Below are 27,825 nucleotides of genomic sequence, written 5' to 3'. Positions count from 1 at the left end.
TTTTCTTATAAAACAAACAAAATCACCATGAAATATTTTCAGTAATTGCAGAGATTATTGTGAGTTAAAAGCAAAACAGAAGCTCCTCATGCATCACTTCTAAAATCCTTTTCCCCCCTCTCTGGGGGCTAGAGGCAGAAGTTTACCATCTGCCCTCAAGGGAGGGGAAAAGTGAGCAGAACATTTTTAAGAGCTTTCTTTAAAGTGTGTGTGTGTCTGTGTGTGTGTGAAAAACTCATCACTACAAATCTAAAATGAGGTTACTCTTAAAAAAATTCTAAACTAAAGTAACAAGGGACACTAAACAAACTCCTGAAAAGAGATGGTAACTCAGTTGCTTAAGGTGGTATAAATGGCTAGAGGATGCTGATAGCATGAAGAAATCGGACTAAACCCATTTCATCTCTAGTCACAGCTCTTCATCAAGTCACAACACATCACGCTACTACCACTCCCCCTCCTCATCACATTGAAAAAATAAAACCCACCTCTAATGCTTTTAATGCTACTCAACTTTGTTGAAAAATAAAGTTTCATTTGGCTGCCGTTGCTACTTAGTGTCTAGCTTGGCCATTTCTTGCACATAGATGCCAATACTTTCACTGTCGAAGAGCAGGAAGTAAATGTTCTTCAAGGAGGAAGAGCTGGTGCCGTCAAAATGGGTGGAAATAGCTCTTAGGGTCACCTGGGCTGCCGTCTGTTTTGGGAAGCAGTTTCTAGGTGGCAGAGGAAGGAAACAGAACAAGTGAGTGTCAGCCATCTGTGGAAGTATTATGCAGACGTGATGCTTAAAGGCACAAGCCATAGCTGTACCAGCTACAGGCTGCTGTTAAGATAGTGCCAGTTGCAGTTTTGCAAGGTGTGAACCCCAGAAGCCAAGCCCGAGGTTTTGATAGCAATATTTATCTGCTGCTGTTCTAGCTTCCTTGATGGCATAGTTACTCTTTTCATTTGCTTCTACTTTTTTGCAACCACACAGAGTTTTTTATCACTCTCCCTTAGAATTAAAGTACGCCACGCTGGGCAGGCTAAACAGTTCAAGGGATGATAATTTTTTTTAGTTGAAAACTGGAAAAAAATAATATATTAATTACATCAACTAGTCATAGGCCAGCACAACCCAGCCCATGTCCTTCCTCTGAAGTAGGATCACATATAATTTTTCTGCTTCTGAAAAAAAAGCTTGTCTAACCTATACTTAAAGATCTTCAGTGATGGGGCTACATCAGAATACACAGATAAGCCATCCCAGTGCCTAACAATCCTAACACTTGAAAAATCACAGTATTTCTTCTCACAGCATGCAGAGCTGCCTTTGCAGTGTTCTTTTATACGCCCTCTGATAGCACTGTGACGTGCATTTGTTTTCATTTCCCTTTCTAGGTTTAGTACTACTCGCTTCTTACTCAATTTCATGTTAGTGATTTCAGACTATTTATGAAATTTATATGAAAAACCATCCAAACAAGAGCTTGGAAACTAGCCATCAACAACTGCTGTATCCATATTCGCTCTAGTCCAAATGATTACTAGCAAACAGATTTTCCTGCTTTTAGTGCCTGGACAGCATCTGCAGCAACCCAGCTAATACTCCTTTCTGGCAGCAAGCTATCAATAAGGACTTTTTGAAAATGTTTTTCAGTTAATTTCTATCTGCTTCACAGCACAAGTAATTTCATCTAAGCTGGATTTCTCTACTTTTTAATGAAAAAAATCACAGAGGTGAAGAATCCTGGCACAACTGAGAAATCCCACATATTGGTACATTATATCAGTTGCTGTAAACAGTCTCTGAGGTAGGAGAGAGGAAAGATGAAAATTCACAGAACCAACACAGCATATTCCTGATCTACCCAAAAAAACTCCAGCATTTCTTGTGCAGACGTGGAGGTGGAATAAAAGGACAGCAAAACCATTAAGTCTTACTTGAAAAACTGCCCTTTTTTTTTCAGATAACTTTGAGGTCCTTTGATAAATAAAGTGTAAACCAGCAGCACCTGGTAAGACTTACTCAGCTTTCTGTTAGCAGGAGTAATTGCAAGAGCAACAGAGAGTGAAATGGAACTAAGCAGCAGAAGGAACTGCACTATGACTAACGCTCCAAGACTGGATTATTCTTAGATAACACTTATAGGAGACACGAGGTCTATACAGACTATTTCTATTGGCATTAAAAGCTACAGTCTCCTTTTGAAAGCTGAGCTTTATTATTCAAGAGTGGTAAAACAATTTATCACTTTGAACACTATAAACAAAAAGATCTGTGTATAAAGGAAGAAAAAAATCACTAAATATTGCACTGCCCCTCTACTTTTTTTTTTTTTTGTCCTGATCCATAAAAATATTATTTTGTCTTGAAAAGTGCCTGTGTAAAAATGGCATTTTCACCTCCTGTGTATTCAGTGATGTGTGATGATTTCACTGATCAAAATGCAGCTTTACTTTCCATTTATTCACTGCCGGACCAAAACAACTCTTTGTACTTTTTGGGCATTACTAAAAAAATAAGTAGTTACGTTTCAAATTAAACGTAAGTGTGCAAACTCCAACACAGAAGAACAACTTCTGCAGTTGGCAGGGCTTGTGTGAAGTTTCTTGTGATCAGAGATCAAGCAAGATTAAAGAACTGAGAGTTAAAAAAAAGAAAAAAAAATGAAAACAACAGATAAATATTTTGTATTTCTTAGTCAAGCACATTTTATTTGCTAGTTATTGAGAAAGAAATGTGTAGTTTCACACTTGGTGCCACAGTTCCCTTTTTAAAGCAGACCTATATTTGAGAAACATTGATTTTTTTCTTTTGAAAGAAAACATTTTGTGTGACTAGTCTGTTTAACACGTATTCTCAGGATGACTTAGGTGAACACCCTACACTTGCCTAGCACAGGTTGCATCACTAACTTGCCTTCCCTATTATGCTGGTATGATCTTATTAGTACAAATATAGTTTTAATAAGATGATTATAAGATGATTACAGCAAAATTAAGGGACACATAAAAACTAAGGTGGTGCAGGCCCATAGTAAAAGAATGAAAATTACTGCCTAGCAATAGAAAACACAGCAACTCCACTCAGCTCTCCTGTGGGTTAGCTAATTTCTCTGTATAAAGGCTTTCTGGTTGTTCCATGCAAACACTGCACTTCGAGCTCCTTTAATCTGGAGAAGCATGGTGTCAGACGGACCTGCCACAGCCCTCTCTGGAGGCAGGATCAGCCCCTTTCATGCCACAGACCAGAGGGTACCTCTCTATCACAGCAGCAGCTTTCTGACAGCTAATTATCCCATCGCTACCCGATACAGAATCCTCCTATGCAGAAAGAGTCATACCTGCCACTGGGAAATGGGGGGAAAGCCACGGACTTCAACTTCTTGTCTTCTGCGGCCGTTAAGCAGTTCTTTATAGTCTCTTCAAGCTGCTCTTCACACTTGTCTGAGCCCCACTGTGGGATGTGACAGTGGATGACAAACTTTGCTGCTAGGCCGCTAGACTGAGTAAGTGCAGCTAATAGAAAAGAAAAGATAACATTTATTTTTCAATAGAAACCACCCTGCAATGACCTCTCAATCCAGAGGACTTCCTTAATTACATTACCGCTCCAAAGAAATACATTAGGGATTAAAATATACCACAACAGCTCACTTGCAATCATCATCTAACTGTCCCCTCATTACTTTTGTGATCAATTATTATTTCTTTAGAGACCAAAGAACCCGTGGCTTGTTTGGTTAACAAAATAATATTTTAGAGCTCTCTCATTCAGCATGGCCTGCGGATTCGTTTCATGCAAAGTATCAAAACCTTGCACTGAACACAGTATCATTAATCCCCCAATAGACATTTCTGCAGCGCTGTCACAGCCGTATCGGAATGCTTTGCAAGAGTATCCTGTATCAGCATTACAGCTCCAGAGCGTTAGGGAGTAATATTTAAACCTACTTCACAGCTGAGTAATTCCAGACAATGACATGAAAATCAAAGCTGTTTGTTGAAAGCTTCTACTGGTTATGTCCAATTAGGAATCTGAGATTAATTTTTCATAAAGTGCAGTATTTCTCCAGGACCTGCAGAGTCCACAGTTTGCTTTTGTTGCAATCGTGACCATTAGCACTTCTGAAACTACGGGTCTCAGGAATCTCAGGTTAAACACCCTGAAATTAGCTGTGCAATTAATGCCCAAGGATGAAAAACTTGGGATTTATTCACTTGTCCACCACCACAGAGGAATTCTGTTGCAGGCACAGAGGAATTCCATCTAATGCTTCACTATGCCACTCAGATTTCATCCAGAAGAGAAACATCAGGCCTTTAACCACAGGAAGCAAATTTACTGAAAACAACTCAGGTATCCTGTGAGCAGTGCTTGAATTCAAGGCCATTCAAGGCCACAGCTGAAGTGTTCGCAGTAGACCTCCAGTGATTAACAATCATTTATTATCATTCGCCCCCAAACCAGTCGAAGGGGCGGTTTCAAACACAGCGACACAACACAATGCTTGAGAGCGTACATTTTCCTATCTGTTAAACTAAGATTGTCTTCTTTCCTGGGACAGTCTTAATAGCATAAAAGGAGTCTATTTTTCAGTTAGGTAGTGATGTTGACAGAGAGAAGTAGTTGACTTTGATGTTATGGCATATATTTTTGATTCAAAGCAAAAAATGAAGCCAAGTATCTCATATAAAATTTCCCCTGCCATTTAAGATCATAATACTACACTTTTCATTTAGGAAATTTTAAAAACTAGACTACTTAAATCATTTAGTTTCTTGTGCATTGAGATACTAAGCCAAATAAGGGACTTGGAAGATATAGTGTAACTTCTCTCCATCTGCCCTCCAGCCACCTTCGACTCCTATGAATTGGTTTAATTTGTTGACAGACATCATCTCAAAGCCCAAACTATTCGCTGCCAGAGATGTGTTAAACGTATGAAGGGAGCTCTTCTGTAATTTGTATTTCTAGAATGTAGGTGTAGTGCCTGGGAAAAGAGCAGCAATTGCTCTTTCCGAAAAGCATGTCAGTTCTAAAGACTGTATCATATCTTTATTTGTGTTCAAAGTAAGGTAATCGTTTGTATTATACTGTTCATCAAATATGCATAAAGCAGGATAATTTATAATCTATCACTGTTCTTAGACCTCTTATGTTAGACTGAGAGGTGTTTCTGATCTTCACTAAGGAATGTGGTACATAAACAGGTCAGGAAAGATGGCACAAAGGTGACAGCACAAGTTTTGCTTAATTTTTGGACTCTCACAGACAGAAATTGCCTAAGGTAAATTAATCAGCCGGCTGTAACTGATGGTGCTCAAAGACTGGATGAGCACAGCACACGGGTATCCTATTCTTCTTCCTTTTTTTTTCCCTAAGCAGGCTGTTCACGTCAGTAACAGCTTCAAAGAATAAACAGAAACATTTACATCACACAAGCAGAGGCATATACATAATCAAGAACAGATCAGAATGTCCAGAGAAAAGAACATATGAAATGAGCTGTTTCCAAAAGAGAGAGTAGTATGCTTTTTACCTTCAGCAACTTCCAAAGGTCCTTGAGATTTGCGAAGCTCTTTCACCGTTTCTAAAAACTCTTTCCCTCCAGCCTTTTCCAATGCTTTTCCTGCAAGGACACAGAGCAAAAGGCCTTGGCTTCAAAGTATTAGCATGTAAAAACAACTCTACGTTATTGAAAAGAAGAACATTGTACACACATTATCTGTTTTCCTCTATCATCAGCAGCTGAAGTTTATGTTTGCCGCTATGTAGCCACAGATTAAGTTTACTTTTTATTGGTTTTGAAACCCCCTGTGTGGTTATCAATGGAAATTGCTATAATTATCTGTAAGAATGCTATCTTACTCTGGCTTATGGCTAAAATAGTGAAGAGTGGGATTTTCAGGACTCAGATTTTCAGCCTCCAATACAAACCCTACTACTTTCTGAAATAAACACAGCGGGGATGCCAGTGAAAGTCTTGACTATACAAAAAACAACGATCCAAAAACCTGCTGCTAGATTCTGTGCCCCCTACGTGACTGACTGCACATCTTGGTTACCTCCCTCTTGCTTCAATTTCCCTACTTGTACACCAGCAGTAATAATATTTCCTTATTTCACATGAGCAGTATAAGGCTTTGTACACGAGTATTTCTGAGGTATGTAAAATTCTACAATGAAAAGCAAAATTACAAGTGTTACTAATACATAATTTTTGTAAGGGAATTTTCAGAGCCAAATGTAAAAGTAATCCAATAAAGACCACAATAATGATTATTTACACCTTTGCTGCTCATGTGCTTTAACAAATTATCTGTGCTTTGATTGTCATAAGGCATCATTAAAAAAAAAAAGATAAATTAGTGATTAGCCTGTTATACCTAGTCAGATCCAGCCTGATTTTCAGAAGTGTTGTAAGTGATATTTTATGGCCTGGGGAAGATTCAGATGAAACAGGATGGGATCTCAGCAGGCAGCTAGTAGACCAGCTACTGTTCCAAATCTAGATCTGTTTTTTTTCTGCATGTAGCAGAGCCTCACCTATTTCCTCCTTGAGGTCTATTTCAGCAGTTGTAGGGTGAACAATGCCTTCTACTTTCATGGAGCCAATATGGCTGATGTCACTCTGTGTCAGAGAAAGCTGTAAAATAATAATGAGGGAGTAGAAAAAAAAATAAAATAGTAATCCGAGTGCGAAATCATTTTCATACCAAAAAACTAAAATGAAAGAAGGCTGGATTCAGTCTTTCTGAGATCAGTAGTTTTATTGTGTTCAATATGTGTGATTCTGATTTTTAGTCTTTAATTAATTTGCACACCACTCAGATTGTTTTGTGATATGCCAGCACAGGAAGGACACGGACCTGTTGGAACAGGTCCAGCGGAGGGTCACGAAGATGATCAGAGGGCTGGAGCACCTCTCCTATGAAGACAGGCTGAGAGAGCTGGGGTTGTTCAGCCTGGAGAAGAAAAGGCTCCAGGGAGACCTTATAGTGGCCTTCCAGTACCTAAAGGGGCTACAGGAGAGATGGGGAGGGACTCTTTATCAGGGAGGGGAGCGATAGGATGAGGGGTAATGGTTTTAAACTGAAAGAGGGGAGATTTAGATTAGATACTAAGAAGAAATTCTTTACCGTGAGGGTGGTGAGACACTGGAACAGGTTGCCCAGAGAAGCTGTGGCTGCCCCATCCCTGGAGGGGTTCAAGGCCAGGCTGGATGGGGCTTTGAGCAACCTGGTCTGGTGGGAGGTGTCCCTGCCCAGGGCAGGGGGGTTGGAACTGGATGATCTTTAAGGTCCCTTCCAACCTGAACCATTAGATGATTCTATGCCCACAGTTTGGGAGTGTGCTCCAAAGGAAGTTACTGGTAGAAAATTCATGTTCTAGTATCACACTTTGAAGAGAAAATGCTGACTTTGGAAATGCTTTTGTTTAAAGAGAAAACCACTAAAATTAAAAAGCTTTTCTCCTGTAAAAATACTTGGCCCCCGTAAACTATTGTAGGGGCTGAGAAGAAGGGCTGAACACTATTCTGATCTATAAAGGCTTCACCACCCAAGTAATTAATTACCCTTTCAGTTCCTGACGTAAATAAAATAAGGAATCCTTTAGCCACCCATGCATCTGGATATAGGAACTGGCCAAAACATGATGTCTAGAGATGCTCAAAAAAGACTGCTCCCCAGATTTCACAGCTTCATCACTTTGAGCAATAACAGAGGACAGAAACCCTAAAAATCATTAAAAAGACACTATAGTTGCTGAACATGTGCCCAGCATGTCTCATTTCTTCTGAGATACACTGTAGTATTTACGTCCTAACCAGAACAATAAGCACTGCCATTTTAGAAAAGAAAATGAGAAGCTGCACAGATTCTGGAGGAACTTAGGACAGGACTGAACTCTAATAAAGTAGATCGAAGTTTCATCTAACCAGCCAGATAACAGCTTTTAGCAGTCTTTTGGATGTATTATGTGTCCGGCACTGCTTTGGCAAGAGACAGAATCAAAGATTGAACTCTTAAGTGCTGCTTCATACAACAGGATACACCATCAGTACAGGGGGCTTACAGAAGCAACTTCAGGAATACCACTTCTTCCACATGACCTTACTATTTGAAATAATATGCATAAAAAAAATTTGACTGTGTGCCTGAAGTTAAATCCGTAAGAAAAACCTCCAGCTTCATTCAAAGGGTCCAAAAATTAAGGCAGGCAAAAAACTCTCCCTCTTGGTGGGGAAAAAACAGAAATGTACAGGACCAACAGCTGGCTGGACACTAAGGACAATGCAGGTTATTTTGGTAGGACAGTTTTGGAATTCTGGCCAGGCAAGGTGTCACAGTCTGTGCTGAGATGGAGAAGTAGGAATGCCCTGCAGCTCTGGTGAGGTCCTCAACTTGAACAGTAAGAGAGCGGCATCACACAGCCCACTTTCAGATGAGGCTCCCAGGCTTTTGGCACAAACCAACATGGGGAAGTTGCTGGGTGATCCTGGGACCTGGCCCAGAAATACTCTTTTATAAATAATAAATAGCCTAGAAGGTTAAACCAGGTTAGGCACTATGCCAGGCACAACACAGCCAAGTCCAAACTGAACAAAACTCTAATGCAGCTTAGGCCAAGAAATGAATCCGTATGGCGCTCTATAGAGAAGGGAGGCTGACCAGCATTATTCTTGGAAATCTTTGACCTGCAGACATACACTTTGAGACCCTCTACCCCACTCATGACTTGAGTGAGTTTTGGCCTTAAATTTGGGACCACTAAGGGAGAATGTAAAGAAGATTTTGTACTGGTGTTAGATCAAAAGCATCCTTCCGTTTATCCTAGGCTCCATTGCTGGGATCCCAATCTGTTATAGCTTTGTATTACCTTTTGTCCTGGCACAAGGCTTTTGGAGGACAAGATAGTGAAACCATCCCCAGGTCCATCCTCAGATGTTGAGTTTGAAGCTCCTTCTTTTTCATTGTCCTTTTGTTTGTTCTATTTGAGGGGGAGAAAAAAGCAAGAACTCTCAAAGGAAAAAAAATAAAAATCAACAACTTACCATTATTCAGTAATGGATAGATTTAATCAGCTACTGCAAATCTCACCTTCTTGGAGCAATATATTACTCATAGCCTTTTAATCCTCAAAGATTATGAAACAACAGAGGTCTTCACTGTTTATATAATGCTAAAGCATCAGAGGTTCATCTGAGGCATTACATACGTTTGTAGTCACATTAAGAGTAGTAGCACCCACATCCATCTGTAGTTTTACTAACAATTAAGGTTGTGTTCATGGGTGGGTGTGTGCTAGTTTATTTTTGCTGCTAAGAGAGCAGAGCTCATACCAAATCAAACTTAGTAACTTAGTAACCCAGTCAAATGCTCCAATCCAAAGGAAAAAACTTCTTTATAATCTGAAAAAAAAATCATAAATCTCAGCTAATAAATCATACAACTGAACCCATATTGACAGGAGAAAGCCATCACACCTCCAGACAAGCAGTGAGAATGACAAAATGAAATAACTAACAGCTGAAGCTTGAATGCAAAAATCCCCTCGGTGGGACACGCTCCTCCATGCAGCCTAGCTCCAGAAGCAGGAAAACTGTTCCTACCAGGGCTGCAGAAGCATGTCTTCACATCTCTCAGTATTTGATTTAAGTGATGTCAAGAAGCTAACTCTTCCAAACAAGTCCCAAACTCTGCATGTCCACAATTCAAAGTAAGTAAGGTGGTAGCTGAGATCGATACACAGAGGCATCCTATTAAGCAACTCTGTTTTCTTTTAAAAAGTTGTTTCTGCATATTCTCAGCTATGGAAATGTATTAGAGCTTAGAGGCCTCCAAAAAGATATGCTTAATACAAGCTTAAAAAGCTTAGGTCAGAGCTTAATATCATTTAATCCGACCCGATCAAAAATTTAGCAGTGTTTTAAACATGCGTGTTTTGGAATGACAAACTAAGACCACTGATTTGAGTCACTGCTTTACCAAATTAAAATATTTTGGATGGTGATGGAGGATCGGCAACCATGGGAGGCTGGGAGGAAGGGATGGAGGAAGGGAAAGTGCAGTGGTCATGCTCCAATGCATTTGTTCTTGCCACAACTCTTTCAAAAACCAGTAACAACAGCACACCTAAGAACACGTGAAACAAAGAGCTTGTCAAAATGACACTAGGTACCATATCAGGACAAGTTCTCTGGACAGTGAAAAATCTTTAACAACCACCCCATAACTGTACAAGGCTGAAGGTGTGACATCTCTCAAGTAGAAAATGTGTTTTAAAACACTTTAAAATAAAGCTTCCTTTATTTTAGAATAAAGGATCTAGAGCTAGAATTCACTGCCACACAGTTAGTGTGGAGATAAAGAGATTCCACACAGTTATCAACAAAGTATTGCAAAAGGTGACACAGAAATCTGATAAGTTTCCCTCAAAGCTTTAAAGGTTTCTTAATGAAAATTAAGGAAAAAAAAAAAAAAAAAGTGTTTGCCTTTATTTCTAAATTTTAGAGAAAAAAACATCCTGGTGTGTCTATTATCAATTCCTACATCCCATTTTCAGAAGCACTAATTTATTCCTCCTAATCTTAGTTGGTTTTGATCCACTCCCTCTCCCACACCTCTGGAATCCCATACCTGCCTCACGCTTACCTTTTTGGGTGTCCGGGCCTTGGTAGACTTTGCCTTCTTCCCACTCTTTTTGGTCACCATGGATTTCCTTCCCTTCTTCTCAGGAGCAGGTGAAAGGATGGTCTCAGATTTGCCTTTGGCACCCCGCTTCTTGGCTAGAAGCTCTGGCTGAATTCTGGGCAGGACACCTCCACTTGCAATAGTCACACCTTTCAGCAACTGCAAGGAGAAGCAGTGTAAGGGAACACATCACAGATTCTCTTAATCTGCACTCAAGCTATTTTTGCTGACCAGGTTACACAGACACAAGTAGAGTCCATACTTCCTAAAGCATTGCACCATGTCCCTTTATTGTGAAAAAGCCTCCCAAAATATCTATTAGGGAGAAAAGCCACAATATCAAGAAACCTGGCAGGTGTTGAGAAGAGAAGACTGAGGGGGGATCTGATCAACACCTATAAATACTTAAAGGGTGGGTGTCAGGAGGATGGGGTCAGTCTTTTTACAGTGGTGCCCAGGTACAGGACAAAAGGTAATGGGCACAAACTGGAACATAAGTTCCACCTAAACTTTGAGGGTGGCAGAGCCCTGGGACAGGCTGCCCAGAGAGGTGGTGGAGTCTCCGTCTCTGGAGACATTCCAAACCCGCCTGGACACGTTCCTGTGCAACCTGCTCTGGGTGGACTTGCTTTGGCAGGGGGGTTGGACTAGATGATCTCCAGAGGTCCCTTCCAACCCCATATCATTTTGTGATTCTGTGATGGTGAGGTCAGTCAGCACATCCCAGAGAACTCTGTTACTGTACTAGTCAATCACTCTTCTCTCTTCCAGTGCTGGTCTTTCTTCATACCTGTCCTTGGTGACTCAGACGGAGTGAATGAGGATAAGAGAAGATGATAAGTGCCTGCAGGCGACTTAAAAAAAATTATTGCAGCACAGCCGTGCTCAAACAAGGACTGGTTAGAGATCCCTTCGGCAGGGAAACAGATTCAGTGAAAACAGGTACAAGCCCCAATAACCTGCTTTGCAGAGGTGAACAACAGGAACGGGTTGTGATATTATGTGGAGGACAAAGTCTGGCTAATTCCTAAGAGACAACACTAGATCTAATCCCCAGTTCACAGGCCAGTGACCAGCACCACGGAGCAGGGAATGGGCTGGTAGCGTTAGCTAGCATGCTTTTCCTGGCCTGTTCTGACTTTCCAGTCCCCTTGACTGGAAACAGAACTAGATGACTTCATGGACACCACATATTTATTATTTAAAGCAGTCAAATTAAGTTCAGGAATCTTTCCGAGTGTGAATGATGTCATATATCTTCACATGGGGCCAACTAAGAAGAGATCCTCTGATGCTAACTGAACCTTTCTGGCACCCCCTGAAGGCTGCAATTCAAAGCCCATGCCATGATCTCTCTTCTCACTCAAGAAGTTCAGCAGAAGTGATCCCACAAGTGATCCTCAAAGTAAGAGCACTGCAAACCACAGTCTGGGTTCTAATGGGACCTGGGTATATGGAAGGGGAGGCAGTAACAGCATAGAGTGAGCCAGATCCCTACCCAAGATGGGCCTCACAGCCGGTATAATAGAAAACACACATTTCTGCAGCTTTTGGGAAAAGGTCTTCCACACGGCACATTTTCTTTAAGTATTGGATGTCCCTGAGAAAAAAATTAGCATCAAGTTGACCCATTTCAACATGACTCACAGGCTATGAAAGAAGCATAATTTATATCCAGACGATTTAAGATGAGATATCTCAGAACCTTCTTGTTTGTTTGCTTTTATTCAAGTGGGCACAATCTCGTCGTCTTCTACTGTAGTAATTGTGTTGTTATTCACGTGTCAGACTAAACTGTTTCTAGCCCTCCATAGTAGTAGCTTCATTCATGCCACAGCACATAACTCTCGCACGGAAATGTAAAGAGGTACCTGATTCAGTTCTTCATCATTTGCAACTGCCAGGAGGATGTGTCTGGGGGCAATTCTTCCTTTCTTGTTGTCTCGTGCTGCATTTCCTGCTAATTCTAGAATTTCAGCTGTAAATACATTGAGATAAAAAACAAGTAATAAAAACGCAAATCATGTACACCCTACAGGCACATTTTACATTCCTTCTTAAGATCCATTTACCTTTTCAGAGGCGTTGCCCGATTTATATGGTCTTTGCTACAGAAAGGCAGAAACCAAACCACACTCAACGTATTTGTAAATTTATGTAAAATAATTTGTCCTTCCTAATTCCCTAAAGGAGAGCTAGCAGAAAATATGCTAAGCTTGGTTCACATGACTTCTTTCACAAGCCCCAAGTCAGAATTCTCTTTCAAAAAAAACCAGAAACACCCTATAAAAATGTACATCAGCACTCCAAAATTTAGCAGGAACCCTGTAACAATAAAACAGCAAAGCATGCAATGAAACCCCAAACCCCAAACAGACAGTTCTGACAAAACAGCAAGGATTCTCAGGACCAGGTAAGACGAAGACTGAGGTGCATTTAAAGAAACACTTTGAAAGTCAACAAACCAGCCAGGAGATGCTGCAATTAAAGGGCGTTGAAAACCTGTGAGAAGCTTAATTTCAGAACAAGATGTGAAATCAGGTTTGACTCAGAGGCAAGCAGAGACAACCTAAGAGCTTCAATGCATGAACTACTGGTAGAAGGTTCTTCCCACATCTCTGGGAACAGGTGGTCACTTCAAAAGCAGTTTCTCTAAATTTGCAATCACGTTTATACTGTGACTAAAGTCACTGAGCTTTTTCCAACTGACAGACAGACACATCTTTCTGAGTTTAAATAAACTGTAGCAATCAGTACAATTCATTAACTTACACAGTTTGGCCCCTACTCAGAAGTTATTTCTCATGTAAGAACTCTACTAAAACACTGAGAAGGAAGGAGAAGGGAATGTTTTGCTCCAAAGAATCATAAAAATTATATTCACACCTTGTTTCATTTTAAAAGTATCCAGAGCCTCTGCCTTCTGGTTTTTGGTTTTGTATTTACATCTGTCAGTAAGAGGGGTAAGAAAGTTACAGCCCATCAGCGTCCTATTAATGATATCTCACTCCTTTTTATCAACTAGATAAAGAACTGTAATATTATAAAAATAAAAATGAAAAATCTAGTGGAAATCTACATAATGCCCTCTGGCTAAAATCCAAAGGATTTCAACAAGAGGTTTAGTTCATGGGGAAAATAAAAGCTTTCAATTTCATTCCCTTAGGATAACAAGTGTTTTCCCTCCTACACAGCATATATACTTAACTGAATGTTGGAGATGTAAAAGCCATTGCTTGGAATTACATGCATATTCGCAGTGAATTGTTTAAGAAATAGGCAGCGTCCACTGAAAAATTTCACAGTTACTCATGCACCGCTTTCAAGAAACATCAAAGTTGCAAAGAAACGTTATCAAAGTTGCACTTAAATTTTGGGAAATATTATTAGGACTGTGGTTGTGATAACTAGGCCAGTGCTACAAGGAAAAAGCACTGTGTGATCGGACAATCTGAAATAGTATCACACCACGAATACACACTGGGGCAGCAACCTCGGCTCTGGCATTTCCTAACTTGGAAGCGTTTGACTCGAATTTTAAAAGCGACTGAAAAGAGATCCTGCATAACCCAGCTATGTTCACCCCTGTGGGGGAATGCAGGGCTGGAAGTTTCAGACCCAACTCCCAGAGCTCTGCCAGCGGAGCTAACGCAGCAGCAGACAGCAGGAACAGCTTGCCATCCATCACGCAGACCAGCATAAAGCAAGGAAAGAGACCCAGACTCCTTCAGCGGGTTTTGCAGATGTGTGCTGATAGCAGAGGAAAATTGCATCAGGGAAAAAAAAATAAAATAAAGCAACACATACTTACCTGCACGGTAACCGAAGTTCTTTCAGATGTGCCAACAACCCGCACATCCTGCTACCTGTGTGCTCACCCCACTCCCCCAGGCTCTGGGTCCTTTGGCCAGCAGCATCCTGATGGTGCACTCAAATGTCCTCTGCCTAATGTTAAGAGCAAAAAACGCAGAACGCTCAAATGCCAGGCATCTACCACAGGACACCAGGAAGAAGGGAATCCAAGGCAGAGATGATGTATTGCAGAGTGTGGAATACGCATGTAAACTTACCAAAGGATGCCAATTATTTGCTAGGTCAATAATTGCCTTACCTCCTTCTATATGCATATTTTTCTAATGCTGGAGCCAGGCATTCATAGTCTCAAGAACATAAAATGGCACTTGCAAAATTCAACATCAATTCTGGAGGCTTCAGTTATCACATTCTCTGCTAATAACAGATCCCGAAAGAAACTGCTTTACATTTCAAGTAGAAATATCTTGACAGCTGAGGTTATCTAAACTCTAAGATGACTGAGAATATAGGTCCTATAAAGTTCTATACTATAACAAGCTCTTTTGAAATCGGGCATCTGGATAGACATAAGTTGGGTTTACTTTACTCTCAGCAGCTGGCACTAAGAATTGAAGTGAAATCTGAAATAACCTTGCTTCCCTCAAGATTCAAAATCCACAAAGATGCCTCCACACTGGAAATATAACTCCAGATTCGGGCATCTTCAGAGCAGATGTCTACAAGCAAACTAGCTCATTTATGCACTCCACAGTTTACTTCAGCCTCAGATAGACATCAAATGCTGGTCGACAGTGTAATGCCCAGAACTATGCACTGACTCTACACTACACCTAGTATTTTTAAAGCAGCCTTTTCTCTTATTTGATAAGCACTTGGGACCAGGGAAGAACATAACTGTCTTCCAATACAAGCAGGAGCCGCCAAGCTATGACCCCAAATTATTGGGATTATACCTCGTCCTGTGACACAGAGGAAAAAGAGGTTTCTTTAGCTGATGGATTAACAGATTTGGAGTGCCTGGGAACTAAAAGCATCCTAGCCAGGCCAAAGCTATTTTTTCAGCTGAGCTCACTCTGCTTTTGTGAAGTGCTCAGCTGGATTGATAAGAAAGATATGAGAGAACTACTGAGAGCAGACTTGGAAAGATTTCAGACAGGTTATCTTGTTTTTCACTTCCCCTTTAGGATAAATTGTGACAGTTCCTGTTACACTACCACGTACAAATCTACCAATACCTTTGCTCTGAAAAGACGTATCAGATGATGGGAGTCCTTGCTCCTCCATTTGCAAGCAGAAAAGTATCTGCTCGATTTGTCTCTTGATGGCAGATGAGTACAACAGAGAGAGGAATATGCCAGCTGATGTCCTTTGAAGGAGAAGGCATATGCTGCTGTTGTGTTCTGCCCTACCTTAGAGAAGATGGCTTTCCACTGACATCTTCCATCAGTTCCTCTGACCAGCACACCATTCACGTGTCTTCTGCTTCCTAACCAAGAGGCATCTGTATTCTTTGCCTACATTTTGGGAAGGTGCATTATGGGACACGCGCAGTGGATGTTTGATTTAGATGATGATGATGACTGTAGTCAGCCCCACGCACGCTCAGAGCATAGTCTGGCATGCGTCTGTTGCAAAGTCCATAAATCCAGTGGGACTGAGGCCAATTTTTCACAGAGTTTTAACTCTGAAGGCAGTGGAGCCCAACACTGTTACAGCAAACACAACCTTCTCGATAGGAACTAAGCTGCGGTTTTGCAATATGATTTTCAAGCCTAAGGTATAAAACAGCATAGATAGATTATAAAAATAAAAGCCTTAGAAGACTGATGAGATGATCTTCACGTTAGCTAATCAGTTGAGGTAGAAGTACCTCTTTTTTGAGATACATTGTGGTGACTGCTGGCATTTTAACAATGGGGTTGATAAGCCAAAGCGCAGATTTGGTGTTGATAATGGCTGTGGGGTGCAGGCACAATCCACCTTGCATACAAAGGGAAAAAATAGGGATCTAGTAGCTCGTGACACAAAACACATACCAAAGCCAGAACGCAGTCTGAACCACATAGCAACTGGCAATAAGGATGCTCAAGATGTATATGCAACATCCAGATGATGCTAATCAAGAAGCTCGGTGCTTCAGGGCAACACAAATATAGGCCATTAACAGACCACATGCACAGCTCACAGGAGAATCGTTGCTCCATGCCAGGCCCTGCGACCCTTCTGGCCTCATCCACCTTGCTCCTTATCCCAGCCAGGACTTGCTCTCCTAGCTCCATGGCCCATTCTCTTTTCCTTGGCAATCCACACCTGAGACTCCTATCTCAGTTGCCTTTGCGGGACAGTCTCTGTTTCTCCTGCCTACTCTTTTCAGTTGTAGCAATACCCAGGCTCAATCTTCCTTTCTAGGTTCTTCATTATCAGCACCCCCTCCATCCAGTCCTTGGCCTATGCCCTATTTTTCCAAATTACTCTCCAGCTCCCTGGCAGGATTTCTGCACACCCCTTGCCATTTATTTGCCCGCTGGTCATCACTTCAGCTTTCCCCACTAATGAGATTCAAAAAAACATGGTTCAACTTGCTTCTCTGAAAGTTTAAGGACCAGACTCCCTTACTCCCGCCCTCCCAGATTTAGCCTGAAGCAGTTCCCCTGTATGCAGGCTTTCGGCCTGAGCAGCCACCATTTCATAGTTGCAAGTCCATGAAAGAAAACTGGAATTTGTAATAGGGAGTATCAGATAATGTTAAGCAATCTTACAAGTTTGATAATTAATACCCTTTTTGACAACAGCTTTGGAAAACCACATTTTGTTTCTAGAGGCTTCCCAAACCCAAAGATTATATTCACACATAAATATTAGGAATAACTGCATCAGCAGAGTTAGATGTTGCAACACTGTTTTTTCCATTGAACTATCCACCTTCCTAATTTTTTCAAACAAAACTCTGGATACAGCACAAAAACTTTGGTTTGGAAAGACCACTACCCACAAGCAATAGGTGTTTCCTCAGAAACACTACTCCATTTTATTACAATATATAACAGGGTTGGGGCGAGAGTTCTCTCTCTGCCGAACCAAGCAGCTTAAAATAGCATTCCCTTGCAATTTATGTGGGCCTCCAGCCCACACATCGAGCAATTTTCTTGCCTGATTGACTACACGTTGTATTTCTCTAAAACAAAGTGTAGGCCCACACATAATCTGCCCTTACCATATTAATGACTTCAATTAAACTGCACTTACTAGGCAGAAGCAGAGCCAAGACATACACTGTTCTAGTTCAGATAATAAGTAAACAGTGCTGTGCAGTATGTTATGAAAAGATGACCATAACTCAGTCTGCGCTACCGAAGTGCTGCATATACCAGATGTGCTGTTGGAAATTTATTACTACACCTTGTGATAATTGCCACAGCTCAGAATAAGCATCTCCAAATCTTTATCCCAACTCCTTTGAATGCTACAGAGCCCTGTGGAGTGGGAAAAGAAAAAAAGTATCCCTTCCCAGGCTGAAGGTCAGCAGTCACTATCACGGAATTGTCAGAGTTGGAAGGGACCTCTAGAGATCATCTAGTCCAACTCCCCTGCCAAAGCGGGGTTGCCCAGAGCACATCACTCAGGACTGCATCCAGGCGGGTCTTGAAGATCTCCAGGGAAGGGGACTCCACGACCTCCCTGGGCAGCCTGTTCCAGGGCTCTGCCACCCTCACCGGAAAGAAGTTCTTCCTCATATTTGAATGGAACTTCCCATGTTCCAGCTTGTGCCCGTTGCCCTTCATCCTGTCACTGGGAACCACTGAAAAGAGTCCGGCTCCATCATCCTTCAACCCACCCTTTAGGTACTTGTAAACACAGATAAGGTCTCCCCTCAGCCTTCTCTTCTCCAGGCTAAAGAGCCCCAGCTCTCTCAGCCTTTCCTCTTAAGGGAGATGCTCCAATCCCTCAATCATCTTGGTTGCCCTACGTTGGACTCTCTCCAGTAGTTCCCTGTCTCTCTTCACTGAATTTCACTGAATTTTTAGAGTTGGAAGGGACCATAAAGATCATCTAGTCCAACTCCCCTGCCGAAGCAGGATTGCCCAGAGCATGTCAGAGCATGTTATGCTCTTGAACTGGGGAGCCCAGAACTTGATGCAGTATTCCAGTTGTGGCCTCACCAGTGCAGAGTAGAGGGGGAATGTGCTATGAAGCACATTATTCAGTTATAAAAGTTAGTTTCCAAAACTCATGTAATAAAGTTTTCCTCTTGCAATACCCAGACATCCAGAAGACTGTAGATGACTTCCAAGCGATTCACAATCAATGACAAAATAAAGTGAACACACCTTGCTACAGAGAAATTCATATTTATGACATTCCTGAAGAGGCCTGAACCTCCACTAGAAAACACACAGGGACCTACCAACAAAAGCAAGGCTGAAAATCACTGCGGTGGAGCAGGGAAGCTATGAGAGCCATGAATCCTCTGGCTCCACCTTTCCCACTAACTCCCTGCAGGCCCTGAAGCATCCCTGCTGAGTAGCACTCCGTGTCGGCAGACAGCTAAACATCTCTCCAAGCCACGGACTTCCCTGGTACAGCACGACTGCACCAGCCCCGCTGAGAGAGAGATTCCTAGTTGTAAGACTTCATTTTTGATGTAGGAAACTGAATTGTACAAATATGAGTATACGTATGAAGTGAAAGAGCTTCTCCAAAATCACTTTGAGAACTGATCTTTCTGTATGATTAAATTATCTTAATAGAAACATTTTGTTCTTACACAGTAAAAAAATAAAATAAAATAAAACGAGTGGGAGATATGCTCACCATCTTGGATTTTGGTCCTGCTTTCAGTGGCATTTTGTTTTATTTTAAAACCAGTTTCTTTTCTGGATTTATCTCTTGAAGGAGATGGGAGTGAACATAAATGCAAGCTTAAAAATTTTGTTTACGTTTCTTCCACATAAGCAATACTTTTTCACTCCAACTCCAGAAGTAGCCTCAGAAAAAAAAAAAAAAAAACGAAACCATTTTCATCCTGCAATTAATCAGCACAAATGTGGAAGTTTCTGTAACATGCTATTAGGCATCATCAGAAAATTAATTTTAATAGTGAAATTATCGCCGTTTCACATTTTCTCCACACCTTTGAATAGTGCTTTTATTGTCTGGTACTGAGAACAGGCTTTTATGTGTAAAATAGACAGCGATGTTTACATAGAGACTGGCTATTATATGGACTACCAGGCTCCATGCAAGCTTCTCCCATGTCGCTTTGACAATAAACTGTGCTCCTGACACACAACCCTCTCAACTAATTCCATCCAGGCTTGTGACTCCTCACAGATTCTCTAATGCACCTCAGTCTTGATCTGTAACACCCAAGTAACCTGAACCAACATCCTCTCTCCACTGGGCATTGGAACAATTTGCTAAGGTGCTATTTTCCACAATTAAACAAGAAACCGAGCAGATATGGTGGTAGAACAGTCTAAAATGTTACAATACATCACAGTATAGTGCAGCATATTGTATCACCATGTGACATCTGCCCCTTCCTCTGAGGTCAGTTTCAGAAAGGAAGGAAAAAGAAAACTCAGTGTATGTGGGAAGATTCAAACCCCAAAACAGTTTCTTTATTCACTTAGGCAAGCCAAAAAGAATTTTTAAAATACAAATGAACAACCTCTATATTTCATAACACTTTGGTACTGTTCTGCAAGGAGAAATTGCAGCCAGCGAAAGAGAGTTTGTTCACTTAAAAAGCATAACAGATGTACAAGGTGGGTTTGCTTCTTTTGTTATTCACATCCAGGTGTATCAAAAGCCTAATTCGTATCAATTTTCTCTTGGACAGAAAATACCTAGACGTGACTCCTCACTCTGCAAAGCAATACAAATAATCTTTCCAGCTAGTGACCAAGCATGGTGCTTCTAAAGGAGAAAATTTCCATCCTCAACCTCGTCAAGAAGCAAATTAATCTCCTTAGCGTTTAAACAAATTTCAACAAATCCTGCACTTGCAGAGCCTAATTTTCAGAAGTGCTGAACACGTTTCGTACCCCATCCCATGGATATCCCTGGCTTCAGCACTTCCAGGATCAGGTTCTTGGTTTACCTGCAAGGTACTCTATGACAGCTGCCATGTAAACTGGTGCTCCAACACCTATCCGGTACTTGTATGTTCCTTTCTTTAAGTAGCGCATCATCCTCCCCACAGGGAAAATAACACCCGCCCTGCTTGAGCGTGAGAGTTTGGACATTTTCTTCTTCCCACTTCGGCCCGACATCTTGCAGCGTTGTGCTTCTCAATTTGCTGGTGATTCTTAACCCTTTGCTCCAGTCCAAAAGCTGCAAGAAAAAAGAAACGGGATTTGCATTCAGCATGTGAGAAACATCTTTATACATTATCTTGTTCTTTCAGAAGAAAAAATCCAACCCCCTTCTCAATACCTGCAAAAGCTGAGGCACTATTCAAAGTTGGATAAATAGAACATTTGCTATAATTTTTCTTTTGACTACTGCACTGTCAGTGTAGCAATATCTCAGAAAAAAAGTAGTTTGGAGAACATAAAAAAAAATAAATTAAAAAAATCAAATGTACATTAAATGAATTTTAAAAAACCAAGCAAACCACAAATCACACTAAGGCAGACACCTGCAGCACGGAAGATGTCCATGCTGACTGTTAAGTTACAAACAGCTGAGAAGAACTGGTATAATGGACAGCATTAAACAAGCTGAAAAGCAGATACTGGTGCCACCTGTAAGTAGAGGAAGTCGTACTGCTTACAAAGGAAAAGATAAAGCCTACCTACACACACACTGCTCCTTCACAGGTCTTTTATATAGGGAATTCCACATGCATGGGTGGGTGAAGAGGAGAAGCAGGCAAGCAGCTATGCTTCAAGCACCTCCCCTCACAATGCTCCGGCCTCAGGAACTGAGCCGCAGGGGCCAGCTCACAGGCTTCACTGCTTTCATAATTCTCCCCGGATCACCTTCACAGCAGCTCCTGGGAGCCCCAGAAGCCTTCTTCCACCGAGCTAAGAGGAGGTCTTTAATCTCTCATCTTAAAAGAACCGGCTAGCAGTTTTTTTCTGTCCATCAAGCTCCCTGAAGATGTGTTTTTCCCTGCCTTAAGAGCCAATCCCGTCTATACATAGGAGCAAAGAAAACAAATCTCATTGTCTCCTTGTTTTCCTGGCAACAGTGAAACTGCAGGTAAAGGGATGACAAACCCTGGAGTCAGCCACTCCACTTCATAGCATGCATGTGGTCTACTCACACCCCTAGTTCTCGCTCTCAGTCAAACAATGAGGAACTTTTAACTCTCTTTACCAAAATTGGTTTTAATTCCATTTTGATAGCTGCCCTGCTGGCCTAATTGTGATCCTGGTTAAAACACAACGGATCAAGATTCACTCCTCTGAAGTAAATGAAAAGCAAATCTGCCACAGATGGTATTCTGTCAATGAAGGCACAGCTACTTAATTCCCAGTATTCACCCACCTCAATGAAACAAGGAAACAAAGGGACCGAGATAATTTGAAAAATATTATGACAACTTTAGGTTATACAGTTAAATTTTAATCACAATTTGCATCTTAAATAGCCTTAAAAAAAAAAAAAAAAAGGCATTTGAGACCGTTGCAAGCCCTTGGGAACAATCAACATTCATCTGAGGAGGGCACAAAATTCTGTATTTCATTCTTATCCTGCTTATTACAAATCAAGTGCATATACAAAGAGGGTCACCTGTCCCATATAAAGCCAGACATTCAGAGAAACCAGCTCATCCATAACAGCCAAAGTCAAGGGTCAGTTTCTACAGTCATCTAACTTGAATGCTGGTTTCACTTACAACATCAAGGAAATAAAATCACCACAGGGTCTGCAGGAATCTATAAAACCCTGACGTGTCCTCGTCTATCAGCCAGGTAATTTCTTCTTTCTGAGTGCGATATATTATGTGGGCATGATACCAAAAGTTGGGAAAGATTAAACCAGTAAACCTATCAGACACGGACACCTCAAAACTGATGCTGCTTATCATCCCACACAGAGTTCCCTGCAAACTGCCAGCCTGGAATCACAAGTGGTGGTAAAAGAGCTCATAAACTGCTTCTTGCAAGGGCGGATTAAAGGCAACGGCCACTTCGGATACAAGTGAAAAAAGTTCCCAAGCAATGCATTAACTGCATGGATGCAGGAGTAACCAGTTGTGTAGGACAGGGAAAAATCTCAAGGAAGCAGCAGGTTACGGGGGCGGGGGGGGGGGAAGAGGTGTTGTGAAAAGGCAAACCTTGCATCAAGGTGCATAAGCAAGAGAACAGCCAGCACTGTGCTGAGGAGCTGTGTCCAACTACAGACACTGCGCTTCAGGCACGCAGAGAAACGAGAATCCAGAGGAGGGTGATAAGAACAATTAGATGTCTGACACAAACTAAAAGGGAAGGCGAAAAGAAGCAGGGAGACATGATAACGGTCTTTAGAGACGTAAAACGCTGCTTCGAAGGTGGAAAGAGTAAGTGATCCCTAGAAAAGTGACAGGAAAAGAATGGGGCTCTTCCAAAAGCTGCGGGGCAGGGAGGAGAGCGGAGAACTGGGCTCAGTCAGATGAGGAGGTGGCAGAATCTTCCCACCAGGAAAACTTTAAAACGATTAGAGAAGATATGTCAGAAATGGCACAGGCAGCGCTGGATCTGCCTTAGGACAGGAGGCTGGATGAAGTGATCTCTGGAGGTCTCTTCCTTCAGCCCTCTTGCTCAATGAAATTTGCAATTTGTAACAAACCCTTTATAAACTTTCAATTTCATATTATGCTACTGATTAACCTTTATAAAGTATCCTTTTCAGTTCGTGATAACTGACATTCAAATTAATGAATAAACGTAGGCTGGGAATTGGGTTTCTAGCCATCAGAGGAGCAAACTGCTGGAACAGCCTTCTCTTATGAGTAATATGAGCAACAAGAACTCATTTTAAGGTGGAACTTAATAAACGTATGCACTAGGCTACAATCTGATTCCTGCAGTACCAGCAGGACAGTTTCATCACCCGAGAGTTCAGCCCCGTGCTAAAATCCCTACAGAGCGCCATACCAAAATAGCACACTACAAACAAGCATGTATCAAAATCATATTAACCTAACCTCTCATATATTTGCTCCTGTAATGCCAAATCCCAACTGCGTGTAAATCAATGAAAAATAAAAGCAAACATCATGAGATTACATTCACAGAAAATACTGTGGTTGCACTTGATGTCTCTGATAGAAAATCAAAACATATTTGTATAACTAAGCACATGGCTCTGGGGCATGATGTTGCATTATATACATTTCTGTTTAATTAATGACTTCTAGCTCGTTCTTCTGCTGCCTCACTGAACTTTCTACCCCTTTATTTTTCTCTCTCAGCAAGTCTCAACCACTTTTTCCCCTGCTGCCAAGGCAACCTTTGGAATCCCAAAATATTTTTCCAAATGCAGGTAACAGATCAGGTATGGTTGCAGAATTTTGTGAAAGCCTAAATACAAAAGAGGTTTCAAAACTGTGCTAACACTGTCTCTCTCTTCTTTGCAACTTACATGGACCAGGGTATACTGGGGAGTCACATATACAACAGTATGTTCTTGTCTCATCTTGAATCCTACGGGAGGCAATTTCTGGTAGAAAAATGGTGGCATAGTCACCCTCAGCAAGTTTGTCGACCAAGCTGTGTGGCTCAGTCGACACGCTGGAGGGGAGGGATGCCATCCAGAGGGACCTGGACAAGCTTGAGAGGTGGGCTCGTGCAAACATTATGAAGATCAACCAAGCCGAGTGCAAGGTGGGCCCATGCAAGCTTCACGAAGTTCAACCAGACCAAGTGCAAGGTCCTGCACCTGGGTCACGGCAATCCCAGGCACAAACACAGGTTGGGCAGAGAATGGACTGAGAGCAGCCCTGAGGAGAGGGACTTGAGGGTATTGGTGGAAGAGAAGCTCAACATGAGCCAACCACATCCTGGGGTGCATCAAAAGCAGCAGGTCCAGGAAGGTGATTCTGCCCCTCTGCTCTGCTCTCGTGAGACCCACCTTGAGTACCGCATCCAGCTCTGGAGTCCTCAGCACAGGAAGGACATGGACCTGTTGGAACGGGTCCAGCGGAGGGCCACAAAGATGATCGGACGGCTGGTGTACCTCTCTTGTGAAGACAGGCTGAGAGAGCTGGGGTTGTTCAGCCTGGAGAAGAGAAAGCTTCGGAGAGACCTTATAGCCCCTTCCAGTACCTAAAAGGGCTACAGGAAAGAAGGGGAGGGACTCTTTATCAGGAAGTGGAGTGACAGGATGAGGAGTAACAGTTCTGAATTAAAGAGGGGAGATTTAGATTAGATATTGGGAAAAAGTTCTTTGCTGTGAGGGTGGTGAGGCACTGGAACAGGTTGCCCAGAGAAGCTGCGGATGCCCCATCCTTGGAGGTATTCAAGGCCAGGCTGGATGGGCCTTTGAGCAACCCGGTCTAGTGGAAGGTGTCCCTGCCCAGGGCAGGGGGGTTGGAACTCAATGATCTTTAAGGTCCCTTCCAACCTGAACTATTCTACGATTCTATGATCTGCTCTTCCACATACAACTCCTATGGACCTGGACGAAGAAATGTGGTATGCTGGGGTTGCCATCTACACTGGGCACCTTGGAGGGTGGACACTAAGGGAATGGTTCACAGGCTCAGGTGACCATCAGTCCTTGGCACCTCAAAGCTCTCTTGCACAGAAGAGCTACATCTGGTCTGTAGCAAGGCCCCAGGGGTTTGTGTCCTGCTGGCTCACTCCTCCCACAGGCAGAGATTTGGTTTACCTTGGAGGATGTACCTCAGCTCAGCCCTGACACAGGTACACGATACACTCACCTGAACTCCTCCAAAGCTGTCAACAGCTGAAGAGCACTGCTGCCCTAATTGTTCTCTTTGCGTGATACAGCTAAGCCTCAAGGGCTTATCAGTTGAAATGCTCTCGAGTTTACTCACATTAGCTCCCTCGCTGCCAGCTGAGTCATCATCTCTACGTTTGCCCTTATAAACTACAGTCTCCATGAAAAAACACAGTCATGTCATTTACGTGAAGTCCATCCTCACACTGAGTTAGAAGGACTGCGTCTATATCTGGCTACCACAACATGGTGAGGCCTGGGCAATTTAAAGCAATTAATGTTTCCAGTCCCTTAATTGGTCACGGCACACTCCTACTCTGCCATGACTCCAACATCCTTGTGTTGCTATGGGGGCTTTAGTAGCTACCGGATCTCACGGAGCTCTCTATAACATGATGAAAATAGGGTAGACTTTTGCAAGCTGAGCCTTCCTCTGCGAATTAAATCATCTTCAGAGCCCAAAACAACCAGCAATGTTTTCCTTCTGCCTGTGGGGCAAATGAGCTTTTCCTCTTTGCCTCTCTCGGGAGTGTCCTTTCACTACAGATGCTTCCACCATGGTTATCTGCAGAGGGCAATGACTGCCACACAAGACCACGGGAACAACAGACCCCCCAGGACATTCCTTTCACCATTGCGCAATTTGCATCCCACACCACACCCTTGAAGTATTGAAGTTTACAAAAGCAACCTTTAGATCTAAATCTGAATTTTTCTCTAAGAAAAGAAAAAAAATAAAAATGACAGAAAACAGTAAAAGAAAAGAACGCGTAGTTTGCACAACAGAGCACCAAAAATGTTGCAACACCAGTAGAGAAAAGTAAATTCTGTCTGTTCCTCTTCACATCCCAGATCATACACAGGAGAGAGGCAAGCTGAGATAACAGCTATACCAAATATGAAACACACACTAGCAACTAATTATCACTAAATATTTGAACAATGATTAGGTACATTCCCGGTCAGATTAAAACAGCTGGCAATGTAGGTTATCCTTCTGGACTTCAACAGGTGGCTACAACGTCATCTGGCAGACTAAAAATGTAGCACAGTGTGCTAAGTGCCCTACCTCAGGCAACCAGAGGTTCAGAAGTGGACATTACACTGGGAACTACGCCAGAAGCTCGCACAGGCTAAACCGCTTGGGCAGAGCTGGATGCCGACCTCAGCGGCCTGGCTCACAAAATTAACACCTCAGTCTTTACCAGGCTTTGTACCAGAACCGTTTCTACTGAATTTATTCACCAAAGGCATGTTGGACACCGTTTGCCGCGTGCTTGGCGTCTAGGAGTCTTGATTTCCAAATATTGAGAAAACTTGAACTCAGCAGGCAAAGACTGAAACCAAGGACATGCAGGACTTTCAACACACCTGCACTTTCCTCATCTCTAGCTTAAGATCTATTTGAACAGTTAGGAGGTGAGAAGCAATCCAAAGACATTATATCTAGGGGCCAACTTAGACTGCACACTCGTATACAAACACCACTTTGTGAAAATAACTCGGAAGACCTCGAGCAGAAGCTTGTTTCCTGAATACATGGGTAAGGCACAACGAATGCGCGAACATAGTGCTATTCAGCAGGCAAGCAGTACATCTCCTGGACTCAACCCACTCCAAACCGACAGAAACAGAGTGCGTTCCCACTGAAAGAAGTGTCATGGCTACACTGAAGCCAGGAAAACCCATGGCACAGCACAGCTGAGGGGGTGGGCCTCAGTATTGCAGCAACCCAAGTCTTCTTGGAACCATTGAATCGTCTAGGTTGGAAGGGACCTTTAAGATTATGGAGTCCAACCTTGCACTGCCAAGTCCACCACTAAACCACATCCCTCAGCACCGCGTCTACACCTCTCCTAAATTACCTCCAGGGCTGGCGACTCAACCGCTTCCCTGGGCAGCCTGTTCCAAGGCTTGACAACCCGTCGGTGAAGAAATTTTTCCTAATATCCAATCTGAATCTCCCCTGGTGCAACTTGAGGCCATTTCCTCTTGTCCCATCGCCTGTGACTTGGGAGAAGAGACCGCCCCCCCCTGGCTACAGCCTCCTCTCAGGGAGTTGTAGGGAGCAATAACGTCTCCCCTCAGCCTCCTCTTCTCGAGGTTAAACAACCCAGTTGCCCCAGCCACTCCTCGTAAGGCATGTTCTCTCTCACCAGCTCCGTTGCCCTTCTCTGGACCCGCTCCAGCCCCTCAATGTCTCTCTTGCAGCGAGGGGCCTAAAACCTAACGCAGTACTTGAGGTGTGGCCTCCCCAGCGCCGAATAACAGCGGGACAATAGCTTCCCTAGCCCCGCTAGCCACACCGTTCATGACACAGGCCAAGAAAACCTGCTTTTGACCTTGCCGAGAGCCGCCAAGCCCCGGTCGCCGCCAGGCCCCCGGGAGCCACCGCAGGGGCAGCCGGCCCGCTCCGCCACGCCGTTGCCT

At 42.6% G+C, this 27,825-nt stretch overlaps 1 protein-coding gene across 1 annotated transcript; it reads right to left on the bottom strand.

Annotated features, from left to right (window-relative positions):
• Positions 1 to 7: 7 nt before the first annotated feature.
• MACROH2A2 (macroH2A.2 histone) lies at positions 8 to 27,825 on the bottom strand. Its single transcript, XM_074154302.1, has 10 exons — positions 27,738 to 27,825; positions 24,565 to 24,767; positions 20,603 to 20,835; positions 12,555 to 12,661; positions 10,645 to 10,842; positions 8,870 to 8,980; positions 6,536 to 6,635; positions 5,529 to 5,618; positions 3,330 to 3,504; positions 8 to 716 (listed from the first exon to the last, which is right to left on the bottom strand). The coding sequence occupies exons 3-10, from the start codon at positions 20,772 to 20,774 to the stop codon at positions 551 to 553; spliced, it is 1,119 nt and encodes a 372-aa protein (XP_074010403.1). The 5' UTR covers positions 20,775 to 20,835; positions 24,565 to 24,767; positions 27,738 to 27,825; the 3' UTR covers positions 8 to 550.

The sequence above is a fragment of the Numenius arquata genome, chromosome 10 (genome assembly GCF_964106895.1).
Source record: "Numenius arquata chromosome 10, bNumArq3.hap1.1, whole genome shotgun sequence".
Lineage (NCBI taxonomy): Eukaryota > Metazoa > Chordata > Aves > Charadriiformes > Scolopacidae > Numenius > Numenius arquata.
Note: the sequence above shows the minus strand (reverse complement) of the source record. Positions and strands in the feature narration are given on the sequence as shown.

Bases quoted from the DNA above. Each gene is read 5' to 3' on its own strand.
- MACROH2A2 (XM_074154302.1), bottom strand. From the start codon at position 20,774: ATGTCGGGCCGAAGTGGGAAGAAGAAAATGTCCAAACTCTCACGCTCA. The intron at 6,636-8,869 runs GTAATACAAAGC...ATTATTTTACAG, and splicing joins GCCTTGTGCCAGGACAAAAG to CTTTCTCTGACACAGAGTGA. The intron at 3,505-5,528 runs GTAAAAAGCATA...CTTTTCTATTAG, and splicing joins ACCTTTGGAAGTTGCTGAAG to CTGCACTTACTCAGTCTAGC.